This window comes from Sebastes umbrosus, chromosome 7, assembly GCF_015220745.1.
Source record: "Sebastes umbrosus isolate fSebUmb1 chromosome 7, fSebUmb1.pri, whole genome shotgun sequence".
Lineage (NCBI taxonomy): Eukaryota > Metazoa > Chordata > Actinopteri > Perciformes > Sebastidae > Sebastes > Sebastes umbrosus.
In genome coordinates, this window is record NC_051275.1 from 27,508,833 (window position 1) to 27,525,655 (window position 16,823).

Here is a 16,823-nt window from a genome sequence, read left to right on the forward strand (position 1 = left end):
TTTATTCAAAGTTAATTGTAACATTTTCGTCGCCTAAAAATGTTTTATTATCGGGCGGTTTGCTCTGTTGCCTCACAGCAAGAGGGTTGCAGGTTCTCCCTGTGTTAGCATGGGTTATCTCCGGGTTCCTGATTCCTCCCACAGTCCAAAGACATGCAGGTTAATTGTTGACTCTAAATTGCCCGTAGGTGTGAATGTGAGCGTGAATGGTTGTCTGGCTCTATGTGTCAGCCCTGTGATAGTCTGGCGACCTGTTCAGGGCGTACCCCGCCTTTGCCCAATGTCAGCTGGGATCTGCTCAAAACCGCAGTCCACAAACCAATGGGTGACGTCACAGTGATTACGTCCACATCTTATATACAGTCTATGGTTTGGAGAAAAGTGGTTGACTGACGAAGAAGTTTAATTCAAACATAATATGAGCCTGAGAAATGTCAAATGAATAAACATGCAGCTGCTGACATACGAATGGGAGATGGAAACCGTGACAGGTGAAACATCTCTGTTGTTTCCGGCTTTGGGCAGGTAATTGTTTATGCTTGCAAATCTAAATTGAACTCAAGAGTCAATCTTAAGCACCATTCATTAAAATACTACTTATATCTTCTGTAAGATGTGTTCACACTCTCGTAACTTAACTTAATTAACTTTGGTTATATTAAGCAACAGGCATCAGCTTTCCTACATGCTTCCTGTAGCATCAGTGCTTATCAGAGCTGTGACTGTCATGTCTGATATGTAATGTTGCAGAGGATTTTGCTGCGCGACATGATTCTTTATTTTCAGTGAGTCTTCTTTAATATACATTAGGGTTGATGGGTCCTACCCTCCACAGCAGGCTGTCTTATGTTCCCTCTTCATCTCTGCACAACCCTCTTCTTTCTCCTTTTCTCTGTCTCCAATTACTGATGTATTAACTCCATTAGAGAAACCATCAGTTGTGTAATTGGCCAATTGGCATGAGGATCAGGCTCCTTATCAAGTTTCATAACAAATATTAAGCCCAACTGGAAACAGGAGTGCGCAGTAAGCCCCCTGGGAGAGGCTTCATATCCGAGACCCGCCGTTCACCCTGTCCTCTCTGTTTTCCCTTCTTTATTTGTATCCTCTCTGCACCCTGATTTCCTGTTTTCATCCCCCTATCTCCTCTTCCTGTGATCAGTTCATCATGTAGTGATGTGGGGAGGTGTTGTTCCCCTTTTTGACTTTCTTTCTCACACACTGTGTCCCGGCCTGTGCCTGATGTCCTACCGTAATCTTATCTCAAGGGTGTAATCAATACATGAAATAACAGAGATGTATTACCATCTCTCCCTCTATCTGTCTCTCTCTCTCTAACACTAACACAAACACACATGCATTACCGGCATCATTCGATAAACATGATGGCTGTGTAGATGTAATTACTGTTGAATCAACGATAATTAGCCGCAGCCAAATGCAAACAAGGATTATAGACATACTGGTGAACAAGAAAGGTACATCTTGTACTAGTTTGGATGTAAATGTGGAGCATGATGTGCCCTATTTCTGCCCAGCAGATTTACAACCACTTAATCTTAGCTGGAGGTGACAGAGACTTCACTTAAGTTACACTTAATTCATTCACTCGGGGAAATTTATGCAACAACAACTGTTTTCCTAAAATCCTTAAAAGAGCATGTTTATTGTTGTGGATGAATGAGTTTTTCAGAGGTTGACTTCACTGTTCTTGGCGGAGCGCCCGGCCACAGAGGGTCACACGAACCAACACAGCTGCCGTATGTTCCCTGCAGCCAGTGTTTACCGCGTATCAGAATAATGTAATTCTGTGGCAACCGCTGCACTTTGTCTCGCTGGGAAATTTCTGCCACGCATCGTTTGTATCAGCTCAGAGCCAGAGGTTTGAATGCAGTTTGACCTTGTGATTTAATTTCACAGCCCAGGTGCTTATTTCCTCGAAGCGAACAATGACAGTATCAACAGATAGAAATATCTAATCAAAAATCACCCATTTATCCATCAAGTCAGAGCTGAAATTGATCACACGGAGCCCATCTTGCAGCAAGATACCCTACCTCTCTCTGTGTTACCATACCATACTATCGCTAATTTCTGTGCTCCCATTGGTTCCACTTCCAGTTAGTGATGTCACAATATCAGACATGTAGTAGTCAATACCAATACCAGTGAAATTCCACGATTTTCGATGCCCAAATCAATAACAAGGTCAAAAACAAAACAAAACAATACCAATGTACATCAACATACACTGCTTTATTACAGATTGAGTACTGGTTTTTGCAAATGTATTATTAATCCCTGATGATCCCCCTCAAGTTTCTCGACAAAAACTACATTTTACAAGATTACATTTGAGCTCTTCTTGATAACGTTATAATTTACTTTCACCCAATACTCTTTTACTGACTAGAGCTTGAACGCATCATAATGTATCTCAATGCATCTTCGGTACCTTATCTGTTAGCTCTGTATTTTAGCCAAGCAAGACTGTGCTGCCTACCAGCTGCTAACAGCTAACGTTGCTAGCTCTGCTGCTGCTGATTTCAACACGGATTTGTTGTTCACAATGTAGCATTATCAGGGAATTTTTATATCTTTCCCGGGATGACGGGACCGTGTTAGTCCCGAGTTACGTTTTCCGATTTTTTGCATTTTTCAACAATCTTTTTAAAAATGCTTTTCTTTCTGTAACATCTGCGCATGGCAAGGTTAAGGAAAGATTGTGACTATGGCAAATAAATAAATATGAAGATTTATAATCAATGGCGCGTAAAACAGTTGAATAAGGCTAAGGAAAGAGCATGGTTATGATTAATAAAAAGACAGCCCCTATATGTGTCTCTCGTATTTTATTATTACCTTGGCCTTGGAAGAAGGTAATAGGAGGAGGTTGTTTTCACCGCGATGGATTTGAATGAGATTTTTTGGAAGGGTGGGGTGTAGCACAATGAACAATCCTTTAGATGGCGATCCGGATCATGATACGGATTCAGGAATTCTTTTAAGAATTCCGATCAGCCTGAGCTTTAAGACCACAGGGTATAACACATGCTCAGTGTAACTGATGACGCGTTGATGACGCGTGACCCCGCCTTCTTCCTCCTTCTGAGAGCAGAGAGATACGTGTGTGGATGTGTGGCGAGGATACGAGGTGCGGCGAGAGCTGCTGCCCGTCCGCAGTGAGCTGTGATCTGTTTTTAAAGTCACGCACCTTGGCGGAGGTCTGCGCTCTCCGAGTGCCATTCTAGTTACATTTGAGTCACAAAGCTAAACATCTATTCTTCTAAAAGATAAATTCCCAGCATTGTTTGAAATGAAATCTCTTTTCAACCTTGACAAAGGCAGCTCAGAACAGATCCACAATGAAAGCCCCAGGCATTTCATATTCGCAGGCAGGTATTTTGCATTTTTGTGTTTGTAAAATATAAAAGTGTTGTTTTTGTATGAAAATATCAAATAAGAAGAAGTAACATCAATAAAGAGAACTGGTAAAACTTTTGAATTTTGGTTCACATAATACGAATTGAACAAGGACATATGTCATTTCTGGCCACCATCTTTGTTTAGCTCATGAGAGGCACAAACTGGGTCAAGTCTGATCTTTTACACTCCCATCCACCACACCCTTACTTTCCATCTTGTTACATACAGTAAAAGACAAACTACTTCCTGCGTCGGCAGTCAATATTGGTATTGGACGTAAATCGTGCAGAGCTGAATTGTCCAATATAAACAGAGTTCTTAAGGATGCTGTGCTGTCACTTGATGATGCTCTGCTAAGCAAAGCACCTTCTTTAAAGTGCCTTGAGTGCACATCTAACCCTCTTTCCACATTTCCCTGCTCTGACTCACTTTCTCCATGACCTATTCTTCCTAAATTGTTTCTTTGCTTCCTCCCTCCTGCTGTCCCAGTACGTGCGCTCCCTTCCCTCCCTCCTCCCTTCCTGGGTGAGAGTCAGTAGCAGTGACGTAGCTGTTGTCTCATCGCCACAGAAACAGTCCAGACTGCAAGGACAGCAGCTCTTCATCTTTCTCTCTTTCTCTCACGGACACATGCAATTTCCCTTTGCTAACAGCATCTCTCTGTGTGCAGGTGTTATGTGAGTGAGTGAGTGTGTAGGATATAAAGATAGGTGCCGTCCTCGTGCACATACAGGGCAGCTGTAGAGATACACTGCAGCGATCTGCCCCAAGGACAGTGGTCTTAACAAGCTTTTCCTTTTCGCAGGTCAGTGGTGGAAAATGACACGGTGTCCTCCTTACCTCAGGCTGAAGAGAACAAAGAGATAGAACAATAAACAATGTTCTGTTTTTCAGTTTCGTAAACTCTCCCTGTCTGTCTTGGCTTATGATGCTCATTCAAACATTGTCCACCCTTGGCTACTTTGAGCTATACTGCAGCATTACATACACAGGAGGACACAGTGGTGCATTGTGTGAAAGCTGAACATGTGGAAAGAGCTGGCCAGTACGGGCTTTTCCTCCGTACAGTGGAATGAATAGGGTTGAACAGGAATTTGGGTTAGGTCTGTAGTGACTAAGTGAAGTGTGCTTTGTTTGGGTGTCTTTGAGCCTCAGGTAGAAATTGACAGTCACCTCCAAAGAGCGTTGTTGATTAAATTCAACGGAGGAAGTAGTTTTTTGCCATCTCTCATGGCTCTCCTCTACAACAACAATCTGTTGCTGCCTCAAGTTCACTATTTCACATTTTTATATTGAGTGGGATTGAGTGTTTTTGCTACTCACAACCACTTGACACTGCTACATGAGAGAAAGGAGAATGAGCAATTATGGTTCCAGCTAATGAAAGGAAAGAAGGGTCAGTTTAATTTGACATAAATTAAAACTCTTGTCGTGTCCTTCCATCCACTAAATCTGTGATCAGTTACAGCCTTCCTCACTGATGGAAATACGGCGTTTGTTTTAACTTCAGAGCAGATATGTGTGCGTCTATTGTAGCAACTAACGTACTTAGGCTACCTGATATGCAACCTGATATAGGCTCCATTTGTTGGTATCAAAATAAGAATTTAATCAAGATAAAAGTTTTACGGCAAAAGGCTCTCAAATAATATGATTATGAGATGAGATATAGGCTATATATGTTGCATCCAGGCAGCAACTTCCAGTTCTGAAAAGTGAAGCCAATGCTGAAGGGCCTTAAACTTGCATTCTTTCTAATAGCCAGCAGGGGGCGACTCCTCTGGTTGCAAAAAGAAGTCCCTACTTCTCACTTGATTTATTACCTCCGTAAACATTGTAAACATGAGTTTATGGTTTTAAGTCTTCTTCAATACAGCATGATGTCCATTTAGTAAATTATGGTCCCATTTAGAGTCAAATAAACCATAAAATAGGGTATGTTTTAGGGCGTGGCCACCTTGTGATTAACAGGTCGCTACCACGGCGTTGTCCGGTCTGGGAGTTGTCCATGTTTTCATCTTAAAACTTAAACCCTTTCACAGTGTATTTTCTGTTCATGACAGTAAACTGTCCAATTTAGTCGCCAAAAAAATTTCCTTTTTTTTTAAATACAGCGTTTGGTTGTACTTAGCTCCACCCTCTCGTGTCACATCTGGTTGCAAAAAACCAAGATGGTGAACTCGAGGCTTCAAAACGGCAGTCCACAAACCAAAGGGTGACATCACGCTGACTACGTCCACTTCTTATATACAGTCTATGTATAAAATAAGGCTATATTTGTCGTATCAAAATAATAATATAACCAGATATAGCAAATTCAAAGTTTTCACAGCAATAGGCTCTCACATAATATGGTTATGACGACCAATTCATATCCATCAAGCTCTACTGGAGGTTTGTAGGTGTAGAGACAGAGAGAAATATGGTTTTAAGTGCTTTCTGCAGCTCCAAAGCAGGGTTAAAGAGGGTTTCGTACATCTGTGTTCTTTTATCTCTTTACTGTCTTAATCTTGATCATATATTCAGCATGTCCATCACCACAAGTATCCCATCTGAAGTTGTTCTAGCGAAAAAAAGCACTGGATTTTATCTGTAAATGGCAGGTTTCTGGGGTTAAACTCATCTCCTGGCTGTCTCCCAGTGACAGCTCAACCTCTCACAACTGGGATCATTAATGTGCACTCATGCTTCTGGGTACGCTGCAGAGAAAAAGCATGAAAGAGGAGACGAAGACCCCCAGAGGACTTCTCTTAAAGTCTCCTTGACAGCCCCTGGGACTCCAGAGAGCACATGAAAACAGCAGAGGGCCATCTGATACCTCACTGCATATTTCCAACAGGCTCTCCGGCTCAATTTAAAACCTTCAATTATAGCTACAATAAAAGTTCAAACAGAACTGTACTGTTTAGTAAGTAAATAGCTCTTTTCAAGTAGCTCCAGTGAGATTTGAGCTCCAACAGGCTCTCTCAGTGTGTTCCAATCCACGTACTTCCTGAAGAACACTTCAATGTAGTGCACTGTGTGCATTCTGTACTTACTTGTGTAGTGCGTGAATTTCAGCAGGGTAAGGTCGTCTCAAATCGAATACTCTGCAGCGCACTTACTGGAAATGACGATCGCAACATTTCACCGCGGCTCGCTACCCGCTAAAATATCTTCTTTCTTCTTCTTCGGGGTTTTACGGCAGCTGGCATCCTTTATGTTGCACTGCTACCTCCTTCAGGTTTTACCCGTCCACTACCCGCCAAAATATCTGCCTGCTTTGTTGATAAAGAATACACAGAAAACGAAAGCAAAGTGGAAATTACGTTTCCAACGTCGTCGCCTGTTGGCTGAAAATGCACCGGTATGTTTACGTACTGTTTTGTTTTATCTACGTAGCCCATAGACATCTATAAGGTACGTTGTTCAGCACCGCAAAAGCCCCTGCATCATCTGCCGCCATTTTCACCTGTTTGAATAGTGGTCGTGGCTCCGCCCCTTCCGCTACGTAGCCAAGATGCCGACAATTGAGTGTGAAAACTGTCCAGCGTTCCACACTCAACGACTTGACCGTTTTGAGTCCAACATCCGGGTACTTTGAGTGCATTGCATTTTGCCATACTTCACAGTGTGAACGCAGTTATGCACTCAAAATAGTACGTGTAAGTCAGCGAGCTATTCATTTAGCTGTCGAGTTAGCATTACTTTATCTTGCTAAATTAGGCTCAATAATGTATGAGCTTCTTAATTTTCTCTCCTTATGCAATGTACTTGCTGTGTTTTTAAGAGTTACAAGAAAACAATGTTTTTTTTCAGAGACCAGACTTGTAAGCAGGATGAATTTATTGTTTTAGTTTCTATAGTGGGATTTTTGATTATACATTATAGTGTTATTCTTCAATTTCCCTCAAAGATTCCTTCATTTGCTCCTAAGTTACTCAAAATGAAGATATGTGACGCACACAAGGGGAATGAACGTCTTGAAAATGAGACGTCCTTTGCAGTTAAGCTAATGGCGAGAGCACAGCAAGCCATGAATAAGTTGAGGGGTAATCAGAGGGGGAATAGTGGTCTAAGATGTCCTTTAGCCACACACTTAAATAATGGAAGGGCAGTGCATCAGCCTAATCAAATTACTGTGAAAGTGCATTGTGTACGCAAATGAGGCCTGGTGACCTTTTGTAAAAAATTTGGAACATTTCGGTGGTCATGAACATCAATCAATCTTGCTTACTCTTCATTTTGTCCTCTTCTCTCCAGGAAACAGGAGCTGCTGAACATTTCCAACGTCCCTCTGGGAGAATGTCCGCCCTCGCCGCCCCGCACTGCACCGCCCAACATGAAGGTAGGACACACACACCGGCACACATATGGTGGGACATACACGTGTACACACACATATTTTTAGATGGATATTGATTTACAGACTTTTTCATGCCCTCTAGGCCTGTTAAAAAATCTGTTTATTGTAATTATCCTAATTGAGAAATCATTTTAGTAAGCAAAGCGGCTCAGAGACAGTGACAAACTGCAGTGTCACAACAACTTAAAGTTAACAACATGACACATTGATTTAAAGCAAAGGAAGCTTTTTACATGTGATGATGTTGTTTTGTCACATTAGCCGTGTTTCCATTCAATCGTCAAGCGAATTTTAAGCGGACTTTTGAAATGTCGCAAAAAAAGAAATGCAAATTATTTACATTAACTGGTTTGGAGCAAATAAACTCGGCTACAGTGTAGTTTGGTCAGAAGTTGGCGGTATAGGCTACACATGGCTGTGATCCGGCAGTAAACAGATCTTAGAAGAAGTAGAGGTTGTGAACCAGAAACAAAATAAGTCGGCTTGGCCATCTAACCATCTGTGAGAGAAAAAATGGAAAGAGGTTTTCAGGAATTTGTTTCAATTTGGCAATTTTTAATTGTTCTTCCATGCCAGGTAGTACTGGCCATGTTTCATTTTGTCTGGCGACGAAGAAAAGGCGTTTCCTTAACACATTTAGCGCATCAACTCTTTTACGATATAGGCAAAAACTAAAATTTGAAGATGTTTTATCGAATTTTGCTGTTTCCATACAGCTTTTCTAATGCGATACTTCCATATGCAAATAAAAATATGTGAATACTGTAGAAACACGACTAATGTTGACATACTTTTTTTTATATATATATAATCCCTGGCGCTATTTTCTTGTCTGCCCTCAATTTACTGTATATTCTAACGCATTTTAATAAGATGAAAATTATTTTGGGTTTGTGCTATTTTATATAGCATATAATCTCAAGGTCGTCAAGTTAGGGCCGCCTATGTTCAAGTAAGATTCTTCATAATTTATTTCAAATATTGCTCTCAGAGAAAGTGGCATCATTTTGCAAATTGAACCCAGTTTTGCAGTAAATGCTCCATGGGTGATATAATATGATTTTCAATAGCAGCTTGGTATATACGTTGATAATCATTGAGTTGCCTCTGCAGGCGTGGTGAATAAGAGCCTGATCATGATCTCATTTCCCCTCATAAGACTACTTTTATTAGCAGTTTCGGTATGACTCTTTAGTCTTTGGGTTGGGTTTCCTAATGCCAATAAAAGGTTGTGTTATGAAACAGGAATTCTAGTTGAATAATCCTGTGGTGTAGATTTGTTTATGACCAACTTCAGTAGGAAAATGTTGAAGCTTTATTCTCAGTTGATATTCTGACCACAACTTAAGTTCAATCAAACGGTGTCATCAAAGGAAAATTTAGCCAAAGCAGTGACTCGGCAAATTGAAAAAAATATCAGAGCAAAACCAAACTGAATGTGAATACAAATTAAATCCATCCGACTGTTGAGGATCATCTTTCTCAGGTGTTGTCACACTGATTCATGTAGTGACATATTATAGTCCTACACATATAGAGAAAATTGTATTTATATAAGATTGTAAGGTGTTGATGTTTTCAGACATTCATTACTCACACTGCATTGCACTTGTTCCACAGCACTTGTTTTTCATTTTTCCTCCAGCATGATAAAAGAGAGGGTACATTTTGCACTGAGGCAGATTAGCAGGGTGATATACAGGAAATAGATGATGGCTCCTGCAAGAGGGAGACACTTTCTGCAGCATGTCACCTTGAACTAAGCCATCATTATTGAATCTGCTAACATAGAGAGAGATAGCACAGACAGGAGGAGGGGAACAGAAAGTTTGCTCACGGTGAGAAAGACTGATTGAAAATATGGTCAAGCCAAGACAGGAAAAAAACACCATCATATAGGAAAGGAAATATATGAGAGAAATATAATTGTAAGACCTCAATTTCCCTCTCAATGTGTGGCAGATTTCTGGTAATTATCAATCGGCAACCCACAGTTTTGCTGTGTGCTAGAGTGGTCTAATGGTCAGATATTCATCATCAATGTCACACTGGTAAAGACGTCAGAAGCTTATAATTTCCTATAATCGCAGTCCACATCAAATCCATCAAGAGCCTTTACAACTATGTGTTGCTTTGTGTATTAGAGGAAAATTTCGTTGAACAAACCACTAGTCTGACTCACCGGATAAAGACTTTGGATATACGTAAACCTGCCATTGGCCACTTATTTATTACCTATTTACCTATCTATTTTACGAGGACACTGTAACTGCGTCCTCGGTTTAGCGCCGCCCAAGACAATTATGATTTGTTTAAAGAAATACAAACAAGCCAGAGCGTTTTTCCCCTATACCAGAATACTTAAATATGGAACCAGACCTTTTTTATAGCATTGACACAGCACTGTGGAGACTAACAAACCACAGATGATGATGTGCAGTAAACATTTAAGTGATACACTACATTGGGTTTCTTTAAAAACATCCTTCCTGCTTCTCAGATTGGTAAGCACATGTTAAAGGGAAAGTTTGGGTGTTTTGAAGTGGGATTGGAAGAGGTACTTATCCATAGTCAGTGTATTACCTACAGTAGATGACGGTCGGCACGCCGCCAGTTTGGAGAAGCAGACAGGAGTTACCACACGGAAGCAAAGCAATGTACTGCTGTGGACGGGGCCGGCAGCAAAACCTTTTTTAGCCTCCTAAAAGACAGGCAAAATATGTCCCAAAAAGTGTCCGAATCTCAGGCTATTTAATCTCCTGTTGTCCATTTTATGGGCTGGATAATGCACTACTCATAAATCAGATTGCACAGACTACATGTCGTTGCTACGCAGTGTAGTTATTGGCTGCTTCTAATACAGGGGCCATAAAGATGAGGCCACACATAATGCAGCACAGTACTGGAGCTACTATGCTCTGCAACTAGATGTTCTTTGTGAGGACATTTTTGTCTTTCCTCTTTAAGAGGGTTTTTCAGACAGGTGTTTAGGCTCAGGTAATAGTGGTGAGTAAACAGCGTTAGCGAATAAATTAGTTCAAGGAAAGTCCTCATAATTGTCGGCAATTACACTTTAATTACACATAATGTAGTGTATGTGTTTGTGTGTGTGTGCGTGCGTGTGTGTGTGTGTGTATTTTGTGTCGACACATACTCACTGGAAAAACCTGTTCTGTTTTCACACAAGAATTAGTTTGGTACGTGACTTGACTTTCCTGTTTAAGCTTGAGGCGTTTAAAGGCCAAATACACATTAAAAGCGAGCAAGAAGGAAATAACTCTCTAAATGTAGAAGTTAGGTGAGAATAAGAGGAAGGCAGAGACATCAGAGGGCTCAGATGATTCAGCAGCTATTGTTAAGGTAAGTCTGCATTTTGACTTAAAACAACAGTCTGTTAGTGTAGTGTGGAAGTTTACCTGCTTATCAAGTCTAGCAACTTGTTGTCTTCCATTCATTACTTCACTGCTCAGCAGCAGCAGCATGCTGATTACCGTGTAAATACAACATCAGTGCTACTGTCTAGTAAACTCAATAGTAGTGTGCTTAGTTTGAACAAGCTGGCGGAGGAACAACCGCATCAAACTTCTAGATTTTCATGTTGTATTTATAGCAGAGTTACCTCCCACATGTGAAGTATTTCACAACAATATTTCATAACCCAGGGACCGAGCCAAGACGGTATTGACTGATGTATCAAATACAGATGTCAGCCAGTGTTGCAGGTATCCGACAGAGCTGTGCTATAAAGATGCTACAAGGGTGTTTGTGTCTTTACTGTACATCTGATAGCTGTAGAGGCCAGAGCTGCCAGCTCAGGCTCATCCCTTCATCCACCCATCACCTTTGTGACCCAGAGAAGGAGTTGTGTTGTGGGCAGAAGAGACTGTGGATGTAGCGTCGGGTCATGCTATTATAAAGCTAACTTTGGCTGAGGTGCACATATTTTGAACAAGGCTGTCTCAAACAGAAATGAACTGCACTCAAACAGCAAGTGGCTGAATTTTTGCACTTCCGTTTCCCTCGTAGTCGAAGTTGATGACTTTTTTGAATGGATTTTTGGTTAGATATCTAGGCAGAATCTAGAGGTGCGGTGAGGCGATTGCAACAAACTGAAGCCTCTCCAGTGTGCAAAGCATGTTGGAGAGCTACGGTGGCCTGTGTGAAAAACGCGAATGGCCCTCTCTAGAGCCAGTTGGAGCAGAGACCGTGCTTAGAGTGTGTGTGTATGTGGGAAGTGAGTGGTGAAGCAAGAGAGAGAGAAAGCGGCGGCGACGGGAGCAAGTAATGTTAACAAAAGTTAACAGAGTTTGGTTTTGTCCGTTCTGGGCTACTGTTGATGGTGGTGAAACATGGCGGACTCCGTGGAGAGAGGACCTGCTCCCTTTGTAGATATAAACGACTTATTATAAGGTAACGAAGACACAACAGTTCTTATTTTCAGGTGATTATACACCAATGAAAACGTACTTATTAATATCATATTCCATTTCTTGCCCATATATCTCTCTAATTGTTACACACTGGTCCTTTAAAAAAGGCGGTTGCTAACAAGTGGCTAAATGAGACAACTAAATGTCATCACGCTAAACATTAGTCCGCCTTTAGCTTAGTGGTGATGACGTGAAGTCATGCGAACGTGGTGTAGTTCATTTTTGTAGCCTAACGTTAGCTTTTTACTTTCTGGCGATTTGGATTTATGCTTCAAAAATCATAAATGTGGTGTTCATTTGCGGAGATTATCTTGCTGAACAAAACGTATAAGTATCATAAACGTTTGTTTACCACATAGTTTATTTCCTGCAATAATCCAAAACCCAATGGAAAAATCCCAACCAGGGTGATGCTAACTTCCTGGTTCACCTGCAAAAATACGTCATCCCTGCAGCACAAGAAATCTGAATTAATGACAGAAAGAAGCTCATAGTAGAATCACCACCTGGCAAATTCATCTAATTCACATTTAATTCCTTTCCCAAAGCTTCCAATTCATGTTTTTGGTCAAGTTAAATTCTGTAATACTCCTTTAATCCTGAAGATAACATGATGAGACATGGAGGTCACTGTCCCTGTCTGTGACTTATCATGATTGCTGTCAATGTGCGGATGATTGTGTCCATGACTTTACATGAATATGTGTGAATTCTAGCAGCCGACGAGCCTGTCAGTCAGTCAGCCAGCCGATCTAATCTGCCTGCAGTCTGTGATAGCCTCAGCGGGTTGCCATGGGAGATGAGAGATGCAGATGTTGTTGCTGGGCTAGAAAGAGAGAGACACAAAGGAAGTAAGGAGAAAGAGAGGAAAGGTGGAGAAACACAGACAGAAAAGAGAAGATAATAGAGCGTTAGGAGGGGAGAGAGGACAAATTAGCATAGTGAGACACTTGGATAAAAGTGCAAGGATAGAAAATACAGACATCCTGTTTTAGATTGACAGCGAAGCAGAAAAGACAGATAGGTGTCTCTTGTCCTTGTCCTCTTGTCTGGCCACTGCAGGGGATGTAGATGATGATTGAACACACTGTCAGCGCTACAGGATACCTCTGAAATAGTGCCAGGACACGCTGCATCAGTGCGTCTTTTAAACTGCCGTGGTCAACAGTGTGTGAGGACGTGCCGCTCACACCTCGTTAGATTCAAAGAAAAGAAGGCTGCAAGAGCTAATTCCTTCCTCCCGTCGCCCTCGTATGATCCCAGTAACCATTACACCACACACACACAGACACACACACCTCACGATAACACGTGCAGTTTGCTGAGAGTGCACGCCGACTGCCAAAGTTGCTATCTAACAGATATAGACAGCTGTGCTTTTTGTTGGTGTGGCTGTCTGGTGTTGACTCTGCAGGTCCAGCTCACAGCACTTACACCTTTAACTGGTTAATATTAACTGCTTGATAAGCTCTGTGTGTGTGTGTGTGTGTGTGTGAGTGTGTGTGAGTGTGTTTCTGTCTGCAGTGGGAGTTGTAATGATAAGTGCAGGTAAGCAGTGTAGGAAATAGCTTTAGTATTTATTACATTAGTGCTGTCAAAATGTAGTCATTAACAGTTTTTACCGCTAGAATACAGTCATTCAAACAGCCGTAAAACACTTTTCCAGACATTCCTGGTTGAGGAACTACAGTTTATTGGTAAGGCATTTATTTCCTAGTTCCTCTTGTGTTGTATTTTATGACGCTACAAAGTGTGCAGCATCCAGACTGGTGCATTTATAAGTGTGATAGTGTGTGTTAGTGTTGGGTATTGGCTTTCAAAGTCATTTAAAGTAGGTTATAGTTTACATTTTTCTCAATGAAAGTGGCTTCTTTTATTTTTATTCATTGGTTACATTCAGTGGGCGACCTCCAGGTCTGAGGAGTGAAACTAATGCTGAAGTACCTTAAACTTGCATTCTTTCTAATAGCCAGCAGAGGGCGACTCCTCTGGTTGCAAAAAGTAGTCTGATTGTATAGAAGTCTATGAGAAAATGACCCTACTTTCACTTGATTTATTACCTCAGTAAACATTGTAAACATGAGTTTATGGTCTCAATCGCTAGTTTCAAGTCTTCTTCAATACAGCATGATGTTCATTTAGTAAATTATGGTCCCATTTAGAGTCATAAATACCATAAAGCAGGGGATGCTATAGGGCGGGGCTACCTTGTGATTGACAGGTCGCTACCACGGCGTTGTCCGGTCTGAGTGTTGTCCGTGTTTTCGTCTCACAACTTTAACCCTTTCACAGTGTGTTTTCAGTTCATGAAAGTTAATTATAACCTTTTTGGTCGCCTAAAAATGTCTTACTCAGCGCTCGGTTGTACTTAGCTCCACCCTCTCATGTCACTTCTGGTTGCAAAAAAAACACAAGATGGCGACGAACAAAATGCCAAACTCGAGGCTTCAAAACGTCAGTCTACAAACCAATGGGTAACGACACGGTGTATACTTCCACTTCTTATATACAGTCTATCGTTATATCACGATTCAACAGCAGTGTAGTGTGTGGTAGCTATTTAAGGTGGAAGCACAGCACTGCTGTTGTAGATTATTTTCCAGGAATGTTTTTTGACTCTTTGTTAGCCCTCTTTACTTCACTCATTTGCTTGCTTTCCTCACTTCAGTTTCTCTTCTTGTGCACTGATTCACTTAAGCTGAACAGTAAATCAGAGTGATTTCTCTCACCGGCGAGCTCCGCAGCCGATTCAACATGCTGAATCAACTGAAAAATCACTTGACACGGGGCAGACTAGAGTTGACAATGTGGGACACACCGCAAGAACTATGCCGACAGACGCTCACCAACGACTCCAAACTGGCCGACTGTCGGCTTGATGTGTCAGGACCTTTAATGTTTAATCTTCATGCTACTTTACTGTCCGATGTGAAGCAATAGTGGCATAGCAGCATCTCCTGGAAGGTCAGGTCCGTCCAATTTCTGTGGTTCAATGTCACGAGAGTTGACGGAAATTCATGCTGTCTCCTTTTTTCAGCTGTGATATATTGTAGTTAAAAAACTAAACTGGATTGAATTTATGTTCCATTTTTAGTTTATTATTATTTATATTACATATTCATATTTATTATTATATTTTATTAGTTTATTTTGACCAGGATATATAGTTTCAGTTTAGTTTTTCTTAAAGAATATAATTTTTATTTAGTTTCAGTTTACAAGTTTTTCATTTTAGTTTTTAGTTTACTATAATAACCCTGGTGAACACACACACTTTTACAGCCTACACCACCCTGCACACATTGTGTTCACACATTGAACAGGTGCCGAAATCGGAGCACAAAGACACAAAACATGTGGACCATTATCAACCTCACAGCTTGTTTATGTGTCATGGTGGATGCCCCGGGGACAGAGACATGTGAATGCACTCGAGGACGCATGTGTTTGAGGAAGTGGTTGCTTATCAGCGTGTGTGCATGTGGGTGTGAGAAGCTGGAAGTGTCTCCCCTGCCCTGCCCTCTTGACACAGCTAAGTTTATACCGTGGAGCAGAGTAGAACACAGTGAGCTGGCCAGAGAGCTCTGCTGCTGTCAACAACCAAAGTCAAAGTTTAGCATGCTGTTTTACATGTTTTCTAATCTTCCTCTTGTCTGTTTCAGTCCGCAGAGTTCTTCGATATGCTGGAAAGGATGCAGGTATGAAACTCTCATTAATTCTTTCCTTTCAAGTTTCTTTCGTTGCATGTGTTTCTTATTTCACCACCTCTATTTCTTCCTTCCTTCTTCTATCCCTCTCTTTGACGTACCTCTGTGCAGAAAGGTTGCATATGATGCGTGTAGCAGCATGTTTGTGCCATCAGGAGATTTTTACACCGAGTAAAACATGGAACATACTGTGAAATAGTCTTCTGTACTCTCTCTTTTTCTCGGACCACTGCCAGATTTAACATATACAAGGATGAGACAGACATTGATGTTTGCATCAGTGTAGGTCAGCCCGCTGGGTTCAGTCTGTTGCTCAGATTGGATAATGCACATGCTGGGGGCAGAGAAGAATAGCACTGGAAAGATCTGGACTGGCATAACTATTTTCTCCTTCTCTGTATGGAATTCATTCAATTCATTGATTTTGTTTTTCTTTCTCTCTCTGTATGACACTTCTTTGTGCTCGGGCCCCTAAGGGCACAGGCTTTGAGTAGTCTGAAGACACCTTGGGATATAAAAAGGGAGAGGAGGAGGAGGAGGAGGAGGAGGAGGACGAAGAAGGTGTGAGGAGAATTGAAAGTCACAGAAAAAGAAAGAGGGAAAAAGTGGCCAAATGAAGATACAAAGTAGAAGTAGAAGTGCTTTTTGTTGGTTCTTTGAGGGGGAATAAGGGTTTATGGTTCGTGATGAGATCTCCAAAATGTGTGAGTTGGGCAGTCGTACCAGGTCTAGTCACTGGAAATGTTAATACGTTGAGAATGACCCTTACTTTTAAGTATATGACCTGTCACTGAAAGGAATGAGTTTTATGCCAGCCAATTATACTGTTATCAGGCCATTAAATGTGCAATATCAGTGGTTATAAGCCTCATAGATGTGGGTCAGTAGGGCCCTGCTACACCCATTAGTAGGTTT

The 16,823-nt window shown here is 41.3% G+C and overlaps 1 protein-coding gene across 6 annotated transcripts in view; it reads left to right on the forward strand.

The window, feature by feature from the left end:
- LOC119491340 (rap1 GTPase-activating protein 2-like) overlaps positions 1-16,823 on the forward strand; it is a 104,470-nt gene that overhangs the window by 71,122 nt on the left and 16,525 nt on the right. For 4 of the 6 annotated variants that reach the window (XM_037775242.1, XM_037775241.1, XM_037775239.1 and 1 more), the window contains 2 exons: positions 7,669-7,753; positions 15,864-15,899. In XM_037775242.1, coding sequence (XP_037631170.1) covers positions 7,669-7,753; positions 15,864-15,899 — 121 coding nt within the window. Of the gene's footprint in view, positions 1-7,668; positions 7,754-10,610; positions 11,132-15,863; positions 15,900-16,823 lie in introns of those variants that run through there. The other 2 variants (XM_037775243.1, XM_037775245.1) reach the window with 2 other exon arrangements.